The sequence below is a fragment of the Lemur catta genome, chromosome 5 (genome assembly GCF_020740605.2).
Source record: "Lemur catta isolate mLemCat1 chromosome 5, mLemCat1.pri, whole genome shotgun sequence".
In the NCBI taxonomy this organism is placed as follows: domain Eukaryota; kingdom Metazoa; phylum Chordata; class Mammalia; order Primates; family Lemuridae; genus Lemur; species Lemur catta.
Window position 1 is genome coordinate 64,274,419 of NC_059132.1, and position 21,977 is coordinate 64,296,395.

General features: G+C 40.8%; 5 protein-coding genes and 1 pseudogene across 5 annotated transcripts; 2 read left to right on the top strand and 4 right to left on the bottom strand.

Moving 5' to 3' along the window:
* Positions 1 to 632: 632 nt before the first annotated feature.
* On the bottom strand, positions 633 to 21,943 carry LOC123638416 (histone H3.1-like). Its single transcript, XM_045552031.1, has 2 exons — positions 20,845 to 21,943; positions 633 to 1,001 (listed from the first exon to the last, which is right to left on the bottom strand). The coding sequence occupies exons 1-2, from the start codon at positions 21,180 to 21,182 to the stop codon at positions 683 to 685; spliced, it is 657 nt and encodes a 218-aa protein (XP_045407987.1). The 5' UTR covers positions 21,183 to 21,943; the 3' UTR covers positions 633 to 682.
* LOC123638381 (histone H2A type 1-H-like) lies at positions 3,849 to 5,180 on the bottom strand. Its single transcript, XM_045551998.1, has 2 exons — positions 4,723 to 5,180; positions 3,849 to 4,521 (listed from the first exon to the last, which is right to left on the bottom strand). Exon 1 carries the CDS (start codon positions 5,115 to 5,117, stop codon positions 4,725 to 4,727), a length of 393 nt encoding a protein of 130 aa, XP_045407954.1. The 5' UTR covers positions 5,118 to 5,180; the 3' UTR covers positions 3,849 to 4,521; positions 4,723 to 4,724.
* On the top strand, positions 5,335 to 10,082 carry LOC123638398 (histone H2B type 1-N). The gene is made up of 2 exons (XM_045552015.1): positions 5,335 to 5,831; positions 10,045 to 10,082. Exon 1 carries the CDS (start codon positions 5,428 to 5,430, stop codon positions 5,806 to 5,808), a length of 381 nt encoding a protein of 126 aa, XP_045407971.1. The 5' UTR covers positions 5,335 to 5,427; the 3' UTR covers positions 5,809 to 5,831; positions 10,045 to 10,082.
* On the bottom strand, positions 14,167 to 14,671 carry LOC123638612 (annotated as a pseudogene).
* On the top strand, positions 14,916 to 15,561 carry LOC123638386 (histone H2A type 1-F). Its single transcript, XM_045552002.1, has one exon. The coding sequence runs from the start codon at positions 14,959 to 14,961 to the stop codon at positions 15,349 to 15,351; it is 393 nt and encodes a 130-aa protein (XP_045407958.1). The 5' UTR covers positions 14,916 to 14,958; the 3' UTR covers positions 15,352 to 15,561.
* Positions 16,212 to 17,096, bottom strand: H1-5 (H1.5 linker histone, cluster member). Its single transcript, XM_045551989.1, has one exon. The coding sequence runs from the start codon at positions 17,037 to 17,039 to the stop codon at positions 16,359 to 16,361; it is 681 nt and encodes a 226-aa protein (XP_045407945.1). The 5' UTR covers positions 17,040 to 17,096; the 3' UTR covers positions 16,212 to 16,358.
* Positions 21,944 to 21,977: the final 34 nt, after the last annotated feature.

Sequence of the window (21,977 nt, forward strand, 5' to 3'; positions counted from 1 at the left end):
CTTTTAATTGCATCCTATCCTCACCAACTGTTCCGTGGGAAATCACCTCCAGTTAGTTTCTAAGTACTCTACTAGCTTTCCGGACTTCTAGTGTGCTAATTAGAACTGGAGCAAGGAGCTGAGGACATGTTTGCTTTATCAAAGACATGTGGACTTAACTACAGTTCACCAACTAACCTGGCAAACTACCATGCGATGTTTCTTGAACAGAGCGCGCCAGAACAGATGTCACCAATACATAGACAAATATTAAGGCCTCAAATATGCTGAATAGTCCACGTTTCATGAATTGCAGAAGGGGTGTCCCTCCCATCGCTTTCCACAGCATACACATAGTAAAACATCTTCATTAAAAACCTATTTGTTTTATGCTGCGTTAGATCTAGCTCACAGTTAATATCGTTTATTGTGGCCAAGCCAGAACTATTTTCTTACTTTTCCACTGTCGAAGAAGGCTTGCTAAGAATCAGCAATACTAAACGGAACAACGTGCTTAGCGTAACTGGCAACAAAAATCCTTACCTGATGTTACTAGACACGCATGCGCAAGTAACTACGCAAACTGAGCACGCGCGGAAAGAACACTGGAACTAGAAAACAACCAAGTGTAACGGCTCCTTAATTGATAATGTGGGGGCCCTGAAAAGGGCCTTTGTGTTGGGAACCGAGACTAAAAATGCACTCAGCCGCCGAAACCGTAGAGAGTGCGACCCTGGCGCTTGAGCGCGTAGACTACGTCCATGGCGGTGACCGTCTTGCGCTTGGCATGCTCGGTGTAGGTGACGGCATCGCGGATCACGTTTTCCAGGAACACCTTAAGCACCCCGCGAGTCTCCTCGTAGATGAGGCCGGAGATACGCTTGACTCCGCCACGGCGGGCCAGACGCCGGATTGCAGGCTTAGTGATGCCCTGGATGTTGTCACGCAGAACTTTACGGTGGCGCTTGGCTCCACCTTTACCAAGACCCTTCCCGCCCTTGCCTCGGCCAGACATTATGACGGACAAAACGCACACAAGACCGACAAAAATGCCTTGTGAAGACATTTGCCTGAGGCAACCTTTTATACGTCTCGGCGGACCAAATTGAGAACTTGAAAGAAGGAGGCGGGAAAGCCCGCCCCTAGTGGGGGAGGGAAAAAATCTAATGAAAAAAAGCGAGCTTCTTATTGTGAGTTTTGTAACAATTGTTCTGTTACTATGTTTTAAGGCTTTAAAAAAATAAATGGCTTTTGAATGCAAAAGAAAAACATTACTACTGTAGAAAATACACAAAAAGGACAAACAATAAAGTAACTTGTTATCACAAAAAGATCACTGCTAGCTGATAATATTTTGGTGAACAGATAAATGCACATTTTCCATTTGTAACCTCTTTGCAATGATTACATTTTACTTTCTCTTATTTAAAGAGAAAAAAAGTTATTATTTTTTTTTTGAGACAGAGTCTCGCTCTGTTGCCCGGGCTAGAGTGAGTGCCATGGCGTCCCCCTAGCTCACAGCAACCTCAAATTCCTGGGCTTAAGCGATCCTACTGCCTCAGCCTCCCGAGTAGCTGGGACTACAGGCATGCGCCACCATGCCCAGCTAATTTTTTCTGTATATATTTTTAGTTGTCCATATAATTTTCTTGCTATTTTTAGTAGAGACGAGGTCTCGCTCTTGCTCAGGTTGGTCTCGAACTCCTGACCTCGAGCGATCCACCCGCCTCGGCCTCCCAGAATGCTAGGATTACTTACTTACAGGTGTGAGCCACCGCGCCCAGCCAAAGAAGTTATTTTTAATGTCTACCTTTCTTATTAATTTTCATGACAGCGTTAACCAATTCCCTAGTAATTTATCAGATTTTTAAAATAACATCTTTTGCACAATTAACATAAATGTACTTCAGAATGTTTGGGACCAATACTGAAATTTCTATTTTTTTATTACATTAAAATTTAAAAATTTAGCTGACATTAGAGGTCTCACAATTTGTATTACAGGTCTCCTCATTCTTTCTTTTCCAAATTTTCTAATCTAGTTTCACCAAGATTTCTATTCTAGGCAACTTTAGAATAATTTTGTCAAGTTTGAATGAAACTTGAGATATTGATCATAATTGCATTAAATTTACAAAATTACTTGGAATAGGATTAAAATCCTTAAAAGAACTTCTTATAACCAGAAACTTGGTGTTTCTAGGTTTTTAGAAAGCTTTTTTTAATGATGCAACTAAAGATGTGGTTTTCAACAATATTTAATATGGAATAATCTTTGCATATATTGAGTTTTCTTTATTCTTTTTTTTTTAAACAAATACAGGGTTATACTCTGAAATTCTTTTTAACACTAATGAAAATTATAAAGTTTCTAAAACTATCCTACTGAAACCCCTTGTTCTTCATTTATTTGTTTTAGAAAGTGGTTAAGAGCTGAAACTCTGGAGTTAGAAACACCTAGTTTTAAATTGAATCTTCTTTACTGACTGGACTTTAGTTTACTTGCTTATGCTTTCTAAATTTTTGCTCATCTATTAAGTGAGATTAGGGTAATTCCATTACAGTTTGGGTGCAGAAAATGATTCCCCCAGATATGGCACTGGGGCATGCTGATTACTTTTGAAAATTGAAAGGCCTCAAAAATAAGCCTAAGAAGAAAGGTCCTTCTAACTTAGTTCCCCCAGCCCCCAAATGCAGGAAGGGACTCTGTCTGGAATTTCCTCATCTGACCAAGAAAGTGGTTTTTAAAAACTGGTTAAAGCACAATTACCTTCTATCCTTTCCCTATTACCTCATTATCTAGTAATATTTGTGGGAAAAGAAGACTGAAAAAATGCAACCACACCTGGATGGACTTTTCCACAAGCTGATGCTTGCCTCTCCAGCCCATTTAAATTACAAAGAGAATTATTTACAAGTTAATTTGTCCTTACAGTCCATTTATTCTCCCTAGTAATCATATACTACCCCTTAAAAGAATTAAGAATTAAAATTCTTTTAATGGGTAGTAAATGATTAGTACCTGCCTTCCCCAACGCCTTCTTCCCCTATGGAAAAGGGTATATAAACTTCTGTGCCCCATTGGGGGATTGGGTTAATCACTTTGTGATTCTTCTCTGTGCACATTAAGAAATTTGTATACCATTACTCCTATTAATCTGCCTTTTGTTGGTTTACTGTTATTGAGTCTCCAGAGGGTGAAGTTTTCCCTGGGTCCCTACAGTACTTACCTCATCAGTTACTGTAAACTCCTGTAATCCTAGCACTCTGGGAGGCCAAAGCAGTAGAATCGCTTGAGGTCTGGAGTTGGAGACCAGCCTGAGCAAGAGTGAGACCCTTCTCTATAAAAAAATTACAAAACTTTGCCAGGCGTGGTGACAGGCACCTATAGTCCCAGCTACTCTGGAGGCTGAGGAAGGAGGATCGCTTGAGCCTAGGAGTTTGAGGTTGCAATGAACTATGATGACACCACTGCACTCTAGCCAGGGTGACAGAGGAGACTGTCTCAAAAAAAAAAAAAAGAAAAAGAAAAAGAAAATAAAAAGTTACTGTAAGAATTAGTGGAGGCAAAGAGGCCAGGCACAGTGGCTCAGGCCTGTAATCCCAGGTCTTTGGGAGGCCGAGGTGGGAGGATTGCTGGAGCCCAGGAGTTAAACTGAGCTGATTGTGCCACACTGCACTACAGCCTGGGGAATGTGAGGCCCTGTCTCAATATAATTAATGGAGGCCAGTGACACACGTTTGTGATTGCTGTTTTATTCCAAGGAATGTTATTTGCATTGTCATTGCAATTGAGATTTAAATCTAGTAAATGCTAATGTTTCCAGAGACAGAAAATTGATTCCAATGGACAAGAAATGCCTATAGAAATTCATTTTAATTAACATGTCTTCATGAGTAAAACCAAGTATTAGTTAAAGATATACACATTATGTGAATAGAAGGCCCTCTCTAGCTAAAGTGACTTGGTGATCTGAGGGAATGAATTACAGTGAAAAGGGAGCAGTAAAAGTTGACAGGAACAAGATTATATGACTGATAAAGGTAAAGATCTTGATCTACAAGGTCCACTATTCATGTCTTTAAGTGACATGTTCTTCCTAATGTAATCCCACACCATCTTTACTTCACCGTCATTTATTTAGACAATCCAGCATAAAATTACTCGCTGAGGCTAACTTGAAACTTTTAGTTATAAACTTTACCTATCTGGATTAATACTGTATTTCCATCTAGGAGGGTGCCTGACACCCTCCTAGATGGATGCTCAGTTAAGATTGAGTTGAGTTAGAATTCAGGACTCTTAATATAGCCTCAAGGATCACAGGGATACCCAAATTTGTTCTTATGGTTTTATTAAGTATAAACTGTACTCACAAGCAAGTAAATCTCTTTACAAGCTGGAATTCACAACTCTGGAAAAAATCTGACACTAAAACTTTGTTACATTAATAGGATTAGCCAACATTTTCATATCCTCTTGCTACTCCAAAACAGTGACTTCAAAAGCGCTTTGATTTTGCTTCGCTCTTCATACTTAAGCTGCAAAAGTAAAAAAAAAAAAAGCCCATTGCTGTGAGTCTCATGAAAATATCGTACTAAAAAATGAAAAACAAAAACCATTGCAAATCGATTCAGCTATTGAATAATGTTGAGCACAGCTCCTCTTTGAGAATAAGAAAGTGGCTCTGAAAAGAACCTTTTGATTTGAACAAAAGCTATGAAAAACAAACTGCTCCAGACCTCTACTTGCTCTTAGCTTTATGGTGACTCTCGGTCTTCTTGGGCAGCAGCACCGCCTGGATGTTGGGCAGGACACCGCCCTGAGCGATGGTAACTTTGCCCAGCAGCTTGTTGAGCTCCTCGTCGTTACGGACGGCCAACTGCAGATGGCGCGGGATGATGCGTGTCTTTTTGTTATCGCGAGCCGCGTTGCCCGCCAGTTCCAAGATCTCGGCGGTCAGATATTCCAGCACCGCCGCCAGGTACACTGGCGCGCCGGCCCCGACCCGCTCGGCATAGTTGCCTTTGCGGAGCAGACGGTGCACTCGGCCTACGGGGAACTGGAGCCCCGCTCGGGAGGAACGGGTCTTGGCTTTGGCGCGAGTCTTACCGCCTTGCTTGCCACGTCCAGACATGACAGCGAGATAACCGACCAGAATACAGCGTAAAGTACGTTAACGAAAGCTGCGCTACTTATAGTCATCACTGGACGCAAAAACGAAGCTATGCCATTGGCTAAAAATACAGTTGCTCTTAGACCAATGGAATTGTTGTTTTGAAATACACTTATTTTGATTGGACAAAGTTAATATATGACGTTTCCTGGACTCACCATAGTCAGACTTCACTCATTTCCTTTATTGCTTAATGAGCTGTGAATAAAGAAGACGTTTACCGGCCTATGCTTATTCCTGTTCTTTAGCTTCTGGACGGTTACTCCTGATCATGCCGGAGCCCTCAAAGTCCGCTCCTGCCCCGAAGAAGGGCTCCAAGAAGGCGGTGACCAAGGCCCAAAAGAAGGACGGCAAGAAGCGCAAGCGCAGCCGCAAGGAGAGCTACTCCGTGTACGTGTACAAGGTGCTGAAGCAGGTCCACCCCGACACCGGCATCTCTTCTAAGGCCATGGGTATCATGAACTCTTTTGTCAACGACATCTTCGAGCGCATCGCGGGCGAGGCCTCTCGCCTGGCGCATTACAACAAGCGCTCGACCATCACCTCCCGGGAGATCCAGACGGCCGTGCGCCTGCTGCTGCCGGGAGAGCTGGCCAAGCACGCTGTGTCCGAGGGCACCAAGGCTGTCACCAAGTATACCAGCTCCAAGTGAGCTCGCCAGCCACAGAGAAATCGGTCAGTCTCTGTCCACACCCCAAAGGCTCTTTTCAGAGCCACTCAGTCCTCCAAAGAGAGCTAGCACTCAGTTTTCACTTTTCTTGCAGCGAGTATCTCTTATTTGCTACAAAGAACAATTTACGAGTTTCCTTATTTTGGGCTTGTTGGAAATTACTTTGCATTGCAATGTACTCCATGCTGCAGGGACGCTCAAGACAATTTTACATGGATTTATATCAGGAAGAGTCAGGTTTATCATCAGACAAGCCTAGTAAGGGAAAAGTTCAATGCCCTTTATCCCAAAAGAAAATCCACTCATCTTTAAAAACGTCAAACGGTAAAATATCGTTAATAATTTAGGCTCTTTATCCCTCATTTTTGTGTGTACTTTACTAATGAATCTAGAGGCACACACAGAAACGAACAGATCGCCTTCACTTTTGTTTTCTTTTGGGGGTAGTGCTGTTTCTCCTGTCCTGTCCCAGAGTTTGGTTTTGCCAAATATTAAAATAGGCAGAAGAAAAAAAAAGTCGGAACCCAATTCAAAATATCGTCCGTGTCAATCAGAGGCCGAGTTGGTGTCATTGGCTAATCCAGACGCTGCGCGGGCAATTTGAAAGTTCACCACTGGTTTCTCTCTGTGCGTCTATTTTAATTGGGAAAATTCTGGGCAGTGTGGGTTTGTGAGAGGAATCCTGTCATTTTATTCACTCCCTTATTTCTCTTGAGTGGAATTCCTCTTTATGAACAGGATTAGATTCTACTTCCTATCTTTCCTGTTAAGGTCTGTTCCTGTTTTCTTTCTTTGTGTGTTACTTGCATTTACTATTTATCAAGTGGAAAGGAATTTAAAAAGAAAACGAGAAAGTAGAGCAAGAGAAGGCTGTTCCCACTTTCCCTCAACCCAGAACTCAGGAAATCAAAATCAGTTTCTCCATTTTAAGCCTCTAAATGGCATATTTAACACTATTTTGATCTTTGCCAGCAATCAAATGTTGGAACTCTTTAATATTGAGTTGTATTTGCTGAAGGTTTTTGATATCTTCTATCCAATTAAGGTATTCCAGTGACCCATCAATTTGACTTTTAGGTGTTTACATGAGAGAGTGTTTTGCACATGCAACAGGAGACATACAAGAATGGAACGATGCTATTGTTTAATATCAAACCACTAGAAGCGGTCACATGTTCATGGTCAAAAGAATAAATACATTTATTGAGTTTCATTCATATTATAAAATATTATACAGAGAAAATAAACTACACAGTACATGCTTGAATTTCAGTCAGAAACAGAAGTCTCAGAAGGTTCATATATTATACCATTTTATAAATCTCAAAAAAACTCAAATATATATTGTTTAAGTGTATACAGAAGCACATGTATGATAATAAAACTATTTTTAAGAGACAGCTTTTAAAAATATCAGTCGGTGGTACCTCAGTAATGAAGGCAGGATGAGGGTGTGGGGTTACAAGTTCAGTCAAGAGTGTTTGATATAATTTGCTTTATAGTTTAAGTGCATGTTACATATATTATCTTTATGTATCGAATACTATACTGAAAAATATGATAGACAGGGAAAAAATCCTTGTATAAAAACAAGTTACAAGCATCATATAGTTTGTCATAAAGGAAAACATAAATGAGAAACCCAAACCCAATAGAGTGTCTTTAAATATTATTAATTTATTGTAGAGAAGAGGAAAAGAAAAAGAAGACTGACAGAGGCCATTAAAAAGGCCCATGGACTCGGAGAATTCAAGGTTTTGGCTAAAATTAAGAGTCAGCAGCCAATCTCTAGATATCCTTGCTCCTGAGTCTGTAGACCAAGACCCCTGAACTAAGAATCCTGATTCCCAGGAAGTGCTTGGAGGATCCTGATGGAGCTTCATTTCAGTTTGTTTCTTCACATTATTTGATGTATTGAATCTGCATTTAGCACAAAATGGATAGAATTCATACTTCATAGATGGTTCTTCCTTCACTGCTTTTCCACCTATCTAAATCCTAATTTATCCTCCAAAGTCCACTCAAGTCTCAGTTACTCTCTGAAGCCCTCCCTATTAGGGCCTAGCTGAGCTTTGTCTTCCTTCAGTTCCTCAAGCTCTTATAAACCACATGTCTACTCAGCTTCTCACAAAATCTTTGTAACATCTCTGTGGAGGTTATGTGTATGTGTATGTGTATGCATGTGTGTATGTTGATATATGTTATGTATGTGTATGTGTATATGCCCTGTATCTCTCTCAATACAGTTAGAACAGAGATTATGTTTTTTTCCATTTATGTATCTCCTCTTCTCCCACTATCTCAGCTCCAGTATATTTGAGGATAGCAAATTCACCACACATTTGGGTTTTGTCATGACTTTTCAAAGCACAGATGCCTTTGATCCTCTTCATTAATTAATACAGATAATCAGTAGCAAATTCTTTTATAGGTTTGTATTATAGAATGAGGGAATCAGCAGATAAAATCCAGGAGAGAAAATGAGAGGTGGATTTGGAGTGATTAAGTTATCTAAACACATTCTCCAGGCCAGGATAAAAATTATAGAAGCTACTGGTTATTAAAAATGCACAGAGAAAAAATATATACATATGTGTCTATATATCTATACCTATATATCTCTATGTAAGTTTTGGTTCTCAGGAACTGCTTGAATGACTTGGGATTGTCAGCAGGGAAGAAGATGTCTAGAAGAATATAAAAAGGGGTGCCTAAAATCTGTGTGGATAATGGATAGAAGATGCAGAAGAAATTTTAACACCTCTAAACAAGGTTCACATATCAGATCCATAACTCTCCATTATATAGAAAGTTAAAATTCTTAGAGAGAGAGAGAGAGAAGAGCTCAAAGCTAGATCTTGTGAGTTATTTGCACATTGCTGAGCAAAGCTTATAACCCTCTGTTGCTGAAACAATCTTGATGAATTTATGACATTGCTGATAAGCCATGAGAAATTGGTCAGAGCTAATCCAAACCACATTATCACTTTATTTTTTTACCCTGGAACGTATATATGCTAGCTTTAAGAATCCACATGATTTGCCCAAGTAATTTTTTGTCAATATTTTTTCCCTAAAGAACAATTTACTGAACAGAAAGGAACTGATTGGAAGATAGAAATATATGACAGAATCTGATCCTAAAGAACATTTTTCAAGCTATGTCACCTGAATAAATGACGTTTGTCCAGCCTAGAAAAAATTATGTTTTCATCATTGGAAACACAGTGTTCCATTCCACAGGGATTGTAAGAAACATACTGACAAAGCTTAATTCTTTTTCACGGATCCCCGGATTTTACCCAGTCTATCATCCCTCAGTTATTACATTTTATTGGGAACCTTAAGTTAGTGTGATCACAACTTATTGAAATTAAATTTTAAATTGCTTGATGTGGAAAACACCTAAATCTCACCATCCATAAATTTATACCATCTCAAATGTCTATTACTTCTGCAGATGACTAGTTTATTCATTTCCCAATTTTTTTAACTTCTGTTTCAGAAGTTTCTCTTTTTTAATACTGTCACCAAATCATAAAGGTGTTGCCTGTTGGGAGGCTGCATGCGGTAAAGCAGACGTGTGGTATCAAAAAGCAAAATGAAACAAAATCAAACACAAGGAAATTTTCCAGACTGGAATAATAATACAAAATTTTATCAACTCTTACACAGTTGAACATACAGGTAGGTATTCCGAGGAGGTCAATGAATGTGAGTGATTACACTTAACAAGGATTTATTAAGGTCCTGAAAGTGCAAAGAACAATGGTAGTTAGTGGGCAGGGATAGACTATGAGAACTCATTACCTCACCCCTGCAAGTAAGAATTCCCACTGGTAAAAGGAAGAATAAGATAAGTGCCTCAGCCAAAGATACACCAGAGAGAAGGAATTATTTTTCATGGAGAAATTAGGAAAAGCTGGGATTCTAAGTGTATTAATTTGGCTGAAGGTTTAAGAAGGATCTCTGGCTGCTGAGGGGAGGATAGACTGCAGGAGCATGAGGATAGGATCAGGCATACCAGGTAGAAGCTACTGCAATAACCAGGAGAGAGGACAGAGGTGCCAATGGAGAGAGAGTGAGATCATAGCTCACTGTAACCTTGAACTCCTGGGCTCAAGCAATCCTCGTGCCTCAGCTTCCTGAGTCACTAGGACTGCAGGCACGCACCACCTTACCTGACTATTTTTTTGTTTCTTTTTTAATTTTTTGTAGAGATGGGGTCTCACTGTGTTGCCCAGGTTGGTCTGGAACTCCTGGCCTCAAGCAATCCTCCCAAATCAACCTCCCGAAGTACTGGGATTACAGGCATGAAGCCTTCTGTTTTGACCATCACCACTGCTAAGAGGATAACTGCCAAGATCCTAAAATGGAGGAAATGTTTCCTACAGAGCATAATAGAATTTTACATGAAGGGAACTAAAAAAGGGAAAGATTAGATTTTAAAACCTTTAAAAGTGATATGAAGTAAAAACAATAACAAATTTATAGACATGTGTATGGAACTTTCCAGGGCTCTCTTTTAATTATTTGAAAAGCTAGAGTAACATTCTTATGAAAAGAATAAATAACAATTAAGTAATATTATGGATTGCCATCACTGTAAAAAACAAGAATTAAAAGACAAAGATAATGCAACATATAGTTGTTTATGTATTTCTTAGCTATTTAGCTAGTAAACTTCTGAAGCACCTTGTTACTCAAGAACAAAAAAATACACTATTCTATCAATTAACCACTTCATGTCATTTGTCTAAATTGCATATGAAAATATATATAGGTGAGCTACTATGTTTAATTTGCAATATGCTCAAGACATAAAAGAGTGGTTGGCCATAAAAGTCTCTCAGTCTCAGGTCTTGAGACAAGGGCAAAGGAAAAATTTCTTTGACTCTTTTCTTAAGACCTCACATTCAAAGCTGAATAGATATGGCCTTTATCTTTCTGGAAATTGTATTTTTTTCCGAAGTGATATATAACCCCAAATTTCTGAAATTTTGTATTAGATACTACTTTAAAAAGAATATTTTTATGTATTTTATAATAAAACATAGAGACAAACTATTTCCCAGAGGATTTCTTGAGATGTTTAGAATGAAGGAAAATACCCATTGACAAATGAAAGCTTTTTGTGTGTTTTTTAATTCTTTAAAAATGACTTTTTATATCATCTCTTATTTAATAGTAGAATTAATACAGAATATAAAACTCAGAATATAGGCGTGGCATATGCCTACAAAAATTTAGGTTTTGCCTAAAACTAAGATGTTCCACAATGATAACTATCTAAATGCCCTACACTTGTCTAAGGAAAAAAAAATTAGGAAGTTATATCTCAATTACCTCAATTAATATTAGAAGTATGTATATGTGATGTGAATATGTAGTTGCACCTAAAGTACATTGTAATCTAAATATAACAGTATCTTTTACTAGTTGGTTCTTGTGAAATGTTTTGAGAAGTGGAACTTTGCAATAGAATAATGACTTAAAAAATTTTACAAAAGGAGAATATAGAACTATATAAATAATTCCACTCAAATTTTGGAGGTAACATTGTATAAATATAACCCTGGGCTTTTAAAACTAATTTGTCATATTAATTTGATTGCAAAGCAGCTTGATCTGAATTTAGTTATTTTTTCCAACATCTTAAATTGACATCTTGAAAATAAACTAGTAGTCTATTAAGTTATTCTGTATGTCTTAAGGTATTTGTATTTGGCCACATTATTTCATGCTCATAGTACAGCAGTGAGACAGAGAATATAAATAGGTCCAATCCTTTGAGGCTTTAGCTACCTATTTCAGTTGTAATTTCATGAAATTAAGAAATATAGAAGAATATACACCATTTATGGCTAGAAAAAAGCTTAGCTTCTCAAATTGAGCATGAGGTACCTCTACTCTGTACTGTGCCCTGCTGTTCCAGTGTCTCTGTCCTCGATCTCAGTCCATTTTATGTACAAAGGTGACGGCTTGCAATAGCCTTTTGAGGCTGCTATCATTCCATACTGATTTTATGGATAAGCAAACTGATGGACAGAGAAAGGGAGTACTTTGTTGAAGCAGGTCACCTGGAGGATCAGTGAGAGTCAGTTTATGAACCTTGTGGTAGTGACCTTCACTAAAAAAAGGATAGATTCGCCCAGGTGCAGTGGCTCATGCCTGTAATCCTAACACTTTGGGAGCCAGAGGCCAGGAGTTCAAGAGCAGCCTGAGTAAGAGCGAGACCCCTATCTCTTACAAAAAAATTAAAAAATTAGCGTGGTAGTGCACACTTGTAGTCCCAGCTACTCAGGAGGTTGAGGCAAGAAAGATTGCTTGAGCCTAGGAGTTTGTGGTTGCAGTAAGCTATGATGACCCCATTGTACTCTAGGCTGGGCAACAGAGTGAGACCCTGTCTCAAAATAAATAAACAAACAAATAAATAAATAAATAAGTACAAATAACCAAAAGGAAAAAAAAGGATAAATTCTATGGTCTTTTGTTACCTTAAACCAAATTCTTTCAAAACAAATGGGCATTGTATTTGTTTTGTTTTGAGAGTGCAAATAAGATGTCATTCTATACATAAAAAGATTTTTTTCCCTTTTGTTCGTAAATGATAGGAAAAAAATCAAATGCAAATTTGTTCTTAGAGAACACTAGACAAATTCTCTTTGGAGTGAGAGGGAAGATGATACAACTCCACCATATCATCATCATATAACTAATAACTATGTTTCCTATGAGAAACAAGTGCCTGTTGAATATTGTACTGAAACTGAGATGCATTAATACATACCTATAGCTATTGCATGTAAAACGACTTCAGTATGTGAATTTTGGGGCGTGTGTGTGTGTGTGTGTGTGTGTGTGTGTGTATGTGTGTGTTGGGTGGGGAGGGACACAATTTAGCCCTTATAGCTGCCTTCCTTTATGGAGAACAGCCCACAGAGTCCATATCTGTATGCAACTTTTCCAAAGGAGAATATTCAAAAATTGCAAAGTATATATCACATAATGCTTGCAGACACCCTGTATGTTATTTGTCTAAAATATGTGCCAGCTTGTAACTAAATATTAACAGTGCTGCCAAAGAGCAGAGAGAAACTTGTTCACTGAAACTGCCTCATATGAGATATGAAGTTATTATTCAGCCTCACATCTGACCATCATTTCTGTCTTGAAAGCAGTAATGAAATAGACTGTAAGAGCTCATTCTCCAAAGCAGTAGCCCCAGTGGGAAGACCATCTTTGCTCACTCTCCCAGAGGGTGGGCAGCCCAGATCTAGGTAAAGAACTGAAAAGTCTTGTTGTGGAGGAGACGTAAATGTTGCTTAATTATCTGCAACAGATGTTTTTTTTAATGTAGCAGTTTAAACATTAACCTCGTTCTTAGTTTCCTTTTGTCTGCCTCATTGCTTATCATGATAGAACCAAAATTAGGCCTAGTCCAGAGAAGGGAGTCATCTACCACTGACTGTGGGCTGTTCTCCATAAAGGAAGGCAGCTACTAAGGGCTAAATTGTGTCCCCCTTCCCTTCTACCCTCCCAAAAAATCCACCTGTTGAAGTCCTAACCCCTAGTACCTCATAATATAACCATATTTGGTGATAGGGTCTTTAAAGAGGTAATTAATTTGAGGTCACTAGGGTGTACTCTACTCCAGTATGACTGGTTTCCTTTTAAGAAGAAGAAATTTGGACACAGATATACACAGAATAAAGATGATGTAGTGACACAGGGAGAAGACAGGCAACTACAAGCTGAGGAATAACTATTAATAGTAGAAAAATTCAAGCTGCTGACATAGCCTCTGGATTAGCTAGGGAGGATCCAAATGTTCCTAACTGGTAGGAAGAGATGCTTTAAATTGGTTCTAACTTCTTTCTTTCCTTCCTCCATTTTATCTCAACACCTTGAGGTCATTTTGTGCAAATTAGGCCTAAAATGGAGGTAGCAAGAAAACACATTTCCATCACTTACCTTAAAAAGAAAAATCTAAAGAGCATACCAATTGGATTACATATTTATTGAGTTCTCTATTTGGAGGCCTGAAAATGATGGTACAACCTGCAAAACGTCCAGCTAATTATTTTCTTTATATGTTGATAAGATTTTTACTGTAAAAGCGCATTTGAAATTTTCTAGGCACTAGGGGAATTCTCAGCATTAAATGAGTCTGGATGTTAAGTGAAATAAGCACAATAAAACTCCTGTTTTGGGTGTTTGACGTTTGTAACACAAAAAATTTTGTGGCAGATAATCTTAAACACCAGAAGACAACAAAGTATCTTTTGCATAAATAAAGCGTTTATCAAGGGCTTCAGAATAATGCTGCCTTTGGCTACTTCTAAGGGAGGGACAAAATGAGCAACAGTTCTTTTTAGAAAGTGTGGATGGCACTAAAAAGAGCCTTGGGGTGTGGGCAGCTACCGAGGAGCTCACTTGGAGCTGGTGTACTTGGTGACAGCCTTGGTGCCCTCGGACACGGCGTGCTTGGCCAGCTCTCCGGGCAGCAGCAGGCGCACGGCCGTCTGGATCTCCCTGGAGGTGATGTGGAGCGCTTGTTGTAATGCGCCAGGCGAGATGCCTCCCCGGCGATGCGTTCGAAGATGTCTTTGACGAAGGAATTCATGATGCCCATGGCCTTGGACGAGATGCCAGTGTCGGGGTGGACCTGCTTCAGCACCCTGTACACGTAGATGGCGTAGCTCTCTTTGCGGCTGCGCTTGCGCTTCTTGCCGTCTTTATTCTGCGCCTTGGTCACAGCCTTCTTGGAGCCCTTCTTTGGGGCTGGGGCCGACTTGGCCGGTTCAGGTATGATGAAAATTAGCTGCAAAGAAAGTCGAAAGGATCAGAAAAAAAGGTTACGTGAAGCAGTACCTATGCTGTTTATTTCAAAACTTCTTATGCAAATGAGGTGGTTAATAAAATCATGTATGTGATTGCTGGCGACCGTAGATGACGTCACATACAAGCTGTCCAATCAAAATAAACGTTTTTCATAACCGCGATTCCATTGGTTTAAGTGAAAGTGCAACTTTAGCCAATGGCATTGCTTTATTTTCGCGCCCAATATTGACTATAAGTACTGTAGCTTTGGCTTATATACGTTAGACTTTCAGCCATTGTAGTATTACAATGTCGGGACGCGGCAAGCAAGGTGGCAAGGCTCGCGCTAAAGCCAAGACTCGCTCCTCCCGGGCAGGACTTCAGTTTCCTGTGGGCCGTGTGCACCGCCTGCTCCGCAAAGGAAACTACTCTGAGCGAGTGGGGGCCGGTGCTCCGGTGTACCTGGCGGCGGTGCTGGAGTATCTGACCGCCGAGATCCTAGAGCTGGCGGGCAACGCTGCTCGTGATAACAAGAAGACGCGCATTATCCCTCGCCACCTGCAGCTGGCCATCCGTAACGACGAAGAGCTCAACAAGTTGCTGGGGAAAGTCACCATCGCTCAGGGCGGTGTCCTGCCCAACATCCAGGCGGTGTTGCTGCCTAAGAAGACCGAGAGCCACCACAAGCCTAAGGGCAAGTAAGGTGTTGATAGCACCGCCTCCGAAACCAACGGCTTTTTTCAGAGCCACCTACTATTTCTATGGAAGAGCTGGGTCACCAGTAAAACGTCAGTAGTTGCTGGGGAGAGGAAATAAATCATTTCATGTAACAACTACGGTTTAGCAATCCATTTTAGATGAAAATGCGCTCGCTACCTTCCAAGTTTCATAAAGTGTCTGTCCTCGGTGTATAAAAAAATGGGAAGTCCGGTAAGGAAATAGGCAGGGTGCAGTACTAAACTCGGGAATGTTGTTTACTGTAACCACATGAGAAGAAGGCCAAACCCCTAGTGCCTCATCTGCACAAAATTGAACTCCCTATCTTAATCTAATTGAATATCTTGTCCTATTCTGATTCCTGCATATCACCAGTCGTTTTTTGTGGGATTTACTGCAATTTATGTGCATTGGCAGTTTATTCACCCTGTGATATTCCAACACAATTTCATAGTCAGCTGGTTTCAGAACTTAAAGTTTTAGCCTTAACAGTGTAGTTTGGGTGGATGACGCTTGCTAAAGTAGCGGGCGCCTCAACCGGGAGTACACTTCCTATTGATGGAAAAGCAGGAAACTAACCAACCAGATTATGGCGCGGGACTTTTAAACCTAAGACGCTTCATTGTCATAGCTCAGAAAACTGAAAACCAACGGCTGCAGATAGTACTTAAAGGTGAATTAACTGGCAATTTACACGGAGAACCAGACATTAACCATTTAGTTCCTGGCTTTAGGCTCGAAAAGACTGCTTTGCTTACTTTGGGTGTCCAACTAACAAATGATTTTCAGTTTGTGTAAGTCCGAGATGAATTGTGATCTCAAACCTCATATCCATACATGTTAAGTGTAGGGTGAGGAAATTCCTCGAACAATCGGAGAGTGGGGTTGAGGCGAAGTTAGTTTTATTTTGTGTACAGCAATTTTCAGAGAACTCTGGGGTGGCTCTGAAAAGAGCCTTTGGGGCTTTGTTGCGGCATTCACTCGCCAACTTCCTACTTCTTTTTGGGAGCTGCCTTCTTGGCCTTTGTAGCTTTGGGCTTCGCTGCCTTAGGCTTGGCGGCCTTAGGTTTGGCCGCCTTCGGCTTAACCGCTTTGGGCTTGGCGGGGCTCTTAGCTGCCTTCTTCGGCTTCGCGGCGGCTTTAGCCTTCTTTGGGCTCTTCGCCACTTTCTTGACGCCAGCTGCCGCAGGCTTTTTCGCTTTCTTCGGAGTCTTCTTCACTGCTTTTTTAGCTCCCGCAGCTTTCTTGGGTTTCTTAGGGGTGGCCCCAGCAGGTTTCTTAGCTTTAGCCGCACCTGCTTTCTTCGCTTTGGGCTTGGCTTCCCCGGAGGCCGCCTTCTTGTTCAGCTTGAAGGAGCCAGACGCGCCAGTGCCCTTGGTTTGCACCAGAGTACCCTTGCTTACCAAACTTTTGAGACCCAGTTTGATGCGGCTGTTGTTCTTTTCTACGTCGTAGCCACCAGCCGCTAAGGCCTTCTTAAGAGCGGCCAAAGAAAGACCATTGCGCTCCTTAGAAGCGGCTACAGCCTTAGTGATCAGCTCAGACACAGGGGGCCCGGTCGCCTTGCGTTTAGCCGCGCCTGCACCACCCGATTTCTTAGTTGCTTTTTTCTTAGCGGGGGACTTCTCCACTGCTGCCGGGGCGGCTGTCTCCGCAGGAGCGATTTCTGACATGGTGATAAGAAGTAGCTAAAAAAAGATGAGATAACAAATCCAAAGAGCAAGTTTTGCAATGTTGCTTTGCTCGGGCCCGGGGCTTATATAAGCCGGCGCTGCCCTGTGATTGGTGGAGCGTCCAATCCACCGCCCTCGGGCCGCAGCCGCTCCTGGTTGGACTCTCAAATTGTGTTTGTTAGTCCCCGAAATTTGATTAAATGTTTAAAACAACGGTACAGAATTTTACACTTTGAAGCTCCAAAGGAGGAAAACAGCTTCCAGGTTCACGTACTTGTCTGTGTTTTCACGAATCATGAGCAATTGACGAAAGATATTTTTAAAAATCCCTTCAGCTTTTCGTAAGAATCTACCCAGCTGAGGGCATCATGCTGGTTAGTTGCATGTTGCAATAAATTTCTACTAAGTATCCAGTGAAAGTTATTTAAAAAGATTTGTCCCTAGGTTCAGCCTTTGATTTTTGCAAGAGGAAAGACACTAGGTTCCTTGGTTTGGGCATAAACTTTGTTTCTAACTATAGCAAGTAACACAGCCACAGAGCGACTGGTTGCCTACAGCCCTAAATTAACCATGTAGACCTTACTTTTGAAAACCGGTTCTATCTCCTAGGAGTTTCCACGTGCTGATATCTTCAGAGAATGAGATTTTGCAGCTTGGAAAAGTACAGGTGTCAGAATGATTTCTTCCACATTGTGGCAGAAGAAATACAAATCGTTTTGACTTCAGAATCTAACCACCTGGGTTCAAATCCAAACTTAAATTTGCTATACTTTCTGATTGAGGTGCTCTCTTTAGGTCCTGGACAAATCCATTAAAATAGCGAAGAAAAGTACTTAGCATAGATAATTTGCTTTAGATAAAACTCTCAAACATGTTGAAAATTATTCAGCGGCTCCCAGTGGCACTGAAATGCACAAACTGTTTAGATGACCTGTCAGGTTTTCAAAACGTTCTTTCCACTGATCCCACTGAAATCTCCATCAACATTCAATAAGCTGCATGCACCACCAGGAATACCCTCCTCTATAAACAGTCACGATACATCAATATGGATATTTTTATGCATTAAAGTGCAAACAGATTCATATTTTAGAATAACTGGCTACTGACTATAAGAAGATTGGATTGGGTATTGAAGCACTGAAGTTTATAGAGGTTCAGAAGAATCCAGGAAAACATAACTGAGGCAGTGAGGTTGGAATGAAGGGTGAAGTTTGCTGTTTATTGGGGGCGGCGGGGAGGGGAGTGGATAGGATTTTGTGCCTGAGTAACAGAGGAGATTAAGGATGATTCAATTCTTTAATGAAATCAAGTTACTCAGTTCTTGCTCATGAAATGTTGTACTGGAAAGTTTAAAGTAGTCAACACACTTCATCCTCTCTCGAAGAGTTCCTGGAGGGGTTGGCAAACTAGGGTGTAATCTGGACAAGTGGCTTGTTTCTGTATGTCCCTCAAACTAAAAAATGCCTTACATTTGTAAAGGATTGTAAAAAGCAAAAAGAACATGTGAGACTATGGCCTTCAAAGCCTAAACTATTTACTACCTGGTCTGTTTGCTGTTTTGAACTTCACACAGACACAGATAATGCTACAGGCCTCTTTTACAAGAATGGAAATTGAGAACTAAAGAAAAGGAGATCTTCACAAGAAAATGTTCTAACCAAGCACTTTCCACTGTTTCAAACACAAAACTTTCAGAAGATCCAGGGGAAAAAGACCCAAAATTCCATGCCTAAAGGAGACAGGGCTATGATAATAAGAGCCAACATTCATTAAGCATTCACTAAGTGTCAGTAAGTAAACTTAAACATGTTCTACAGGCTTTTAATTCATTTGCTACATTTTACAGCTGTACAAGCTGAGACTCAGAGAAAGAATGAGTAACTTGACAATGGTTATACAGCTAATAACTGGCAGTTCTGGGATTTTTTTTATTTTTTATTTTTTTTTATTTTTTTTTTTTTGAGACAGAGTCTCACTCTGTTGCCCAGGCTAGAGTGAGTCTCCTGGCATCATCCTAGCTCACAGCAACCTCAAACTGCTGGACTCAAGCAATCCTTCTGCCTCAGCCTCCGGAGTAGCTGGGACTACAGGCATGTGCCACCATGCCTGGCTAATTTTTTCTATATATATTTTTAGCTGTCCGTATAATTTCTCTCTATTTTTAGCAGAGACGGGGTCTCGCTCTTGCTCAGGCTGGTCTCCAACTCCTGAGCTGAAACAATCCGTCCGCCTCGGCCTCCCAGAGTGCTAGGATTACAGGTGTGAGCCACCTCGCCCGGCCTGGGATTTAAACCTAGACACATGGCCTCAGCTCTATTATGATGGGAGAATACTATAAGGGGTGAGGAGAGAATTATCTTTCAATCTTGGAAGGGGCAGCATCAAATTGTGTCCTTATACCTAGCAGACATCCACTGAAGGAACTCTAAATTAATTGTATGAGGCTTCTGGCCCCATAGGCCATAACTGGGGTTTTGTTTGTTTGTTTGTTTTCTGAGTCAATTCCCAGAGTTTCCAAAAAGCTTTTGGAGTTAGTTGTTGGAATATAAGCTTTTTTGGAAGAGTAAATCCAAGAATAGGGAAAAGAAGGGAAGGCCCAAAAAGGCTGACTGCCTGAAAAAACACTCAGGAGAAAAATTGCCTTCACATAACTCTGCCATCTCCTAGAGTCAAGATGTGTGCCCAAAAAGGTAAACTGCAAAATGAGGCAATGATAGTCACATAGGAAGAGCACATGAGGAAACTTTTTATACAGCTGATAATTCTGGATAAAGTAGAAACCAGGAACAGCTTTAAAATGCCATCTAAAGTTTAATTCTCAGTCTGATTATTTGAAGAAAAAAAAAACAAGAATATACAACTTCACCGACTGTTGACAAGCACATGGTGTAATGACTTTGGCAAATATTTTTTTAAGATAGACTTACAGAGGTAGAGGGAGTTCATTTCACAGATGACAGCCTACAGTAGGTCAAAGTATACAGCTATTCAGAGGCCTGCTACCCACACACAAGCTAACATATGGCTTGCTAAACATTACATTGAAACAAACAAAAGATAACAGGTTTTTCATTTGTACAAATTATGGGGTACAAGTGAAATTTTAATACACACATACATTGCATAGTGATCATATCATGGCTTTCAGGATATCAACCATCCCAAGAACATACATTGTGCCCATTCAATAATTTCTCATCATCCATCCCCTCCCATGCCCACCATTCCAAGTCTATTGTCTATCATTCCACTATGTCCACATTTTTTAGGACCCATGTAACAGGCTTTTAAACACTCATGACAGCATTTGTTCTGTTTCTTAGTGGCACAGGCCTGCAAGCAAGAAACACATTTCTTAAAGCTTAAGAGGTTGGACACCTTGGAAAATTAACACAATGGTCCTCAATAAGGCATGTAAAGTCTTTCACTGCGTAATCTAGTGTGTCTCTAAAATTTAGGTTCCCTCACTTATCCAAATAGGATCTTGTTACATCTCACTGCACTAGGATGAGCTGGCTCTGCACTTGCAATGAAACTGCGTTATCACATCGCCTCCCAGACTGTAGTGCAACCCTCCACAGTCTTGAACCGTTCTCATGGAATCTGCACAAAGTATAGGGCTACAACATTACGTTTCAAAAGCTGACAGCTGCTTCTCAGTGACCAATTGAGGGGCCCTGAAAAGAGCCTTTTGAGGTGGGATGCATACTGGATCCGCTGGAGGAAAATTTATGCTCTCTCCCCACGAATGCGGCGGGCAAGTTGGATGTCCTTTGGCATAATAGTCACTCGCTTGGCGTGGATGGCGCACAGATTGGTGTCTTCGAAAAGCCCCACCAGGTAGGCCTCGCACGCCTCCTGCAGCGCCATCACTGCTGAGCTCTGGAAGCGCAGATCGGTCTTGAAGTCCTGGGCGATTTCGCGCACCAGACGCTGGAAAGGCAGCTTGCGGATCAGCAGCTCTGTAGACTTCTGGTAGCGGCGGATCTCACGGAGAGCCACGGTTCCGGGACGATAGCGGTGGGGCTTCTTCACGCCGCCAGTGGCCGGGGCGCTCTTACGGGCCGCCTTGGTGGCCAGCTGCTTGCGCGGAGCCTTACCGCCGGTGGACTTGCGAGCAGTCTGCTTTGTTCGAGCCATGGCTAACTACTCAACACGTGTGAAAACAGGAACCGGTCATCCCGGTATTTATAGCGACCCTCGCGTTCTGATTGGACCATAGACTGTAGCGTTTCTTGTTTCACCCACGGAATTGGTTACCGCTTTAATCCTCTCAACATCTTTCCCGCCTTCTTAAAGACTTTTTTTTTTCTCGTTTCACAGAAAAGACCGGTCGTACTGGCTTTTAAAAAAGCCTCTAAATTTCCCATGCATCAAAATTCTATAAGGCTGTTGGCTTGAAGATCTGCAATTCCCCTGCACTATTTTAAATAAGGTGTCATGATTGGATTGACAAAAAGTTTGTTGAATAACGTGAAAAGGAACTTAGACAATTATTTTTCAATAGAGGCAACGAAGGGGTGAAATTCGAGCCCTATCCTAATGACAGTACTTGTCAAACGTGTTTAAGAACGCCCGAACACTATTATGTTTAAAGGGCCAACCAACTTTTTCTGCAAAAGGTCATATTTAACTATAACCAGGCATTGCGGACCACATTGTTGTAGCTACTCAACACTTGAGGTCGTCACGGGAAAGTAACCGATACAAACTGAAAGAGCCTGTCTCACTGCAACTTTTGCAAGAATTGGAGACCTAAACATTTGATGATCTGTTGTTGAAGCTGCCACCCTTTAGTAGATAATACTGAAAAAGACGTCAAACTACACCACATAAGATCTTTAGTATCTTTTCCGGAAGTTAACAAAAGCTTAGCTATCCCTTAGAATTTAAAGGTTTTAAAAATGTCTACAGCTCTTTAACAAGACTTAGTGG

What these genes read in the sequence shown, in the direction of transcription:
- LOC123638381 (XM_045551998.1), bottom strand. Translation starts at nt 5,117, where the DNA reads ATGTCTGGACGTGGCAAGCAAGGCGGTAAGACTCGCGCCAAAGCCAAG.
- LOC123638398 (XM_045552015.1), top strand. Translation starts at nt 5,428, where the DNA reads ATGCCGGAGCCCTCAAAGTCCGCTCCTGCCCCGAAGAAGGGCTCCAAG.
- LOC123638386 (XM_045552002.1), top strand. Translation starts at nt 14,959, where the DNA reads ATGTCGGGACGCGGCAAGCAAGGTGGCAAGGCTCGCGCTAAAGCCAAG.
- H1-5 (XM_045551989.1), bottom strand. Translation starts at nt 17,039, where the DNA reads ATGTCAGAAATCGCTCCTGCGGAGACAGCCGCCCCGGCAGCAGTGGAG.
- LOC123638416 (XM_045552031.1), bottom strand. Translation starts at nt 21,182, where the DNA reads ATGGCTCGAACAAAGCAGACTGCTCGCAAGTCCACCGGCGGTAAGGCT. An exon ending in GACACCAATCTGTGCGCCAT is followed by an intron (nt 1,002 to 20,844) that starts CCACGCCAAGCG and finishes GTGCGTTTTGTC; the next exon opens with CGTCATAATGTCTGGCCGAG.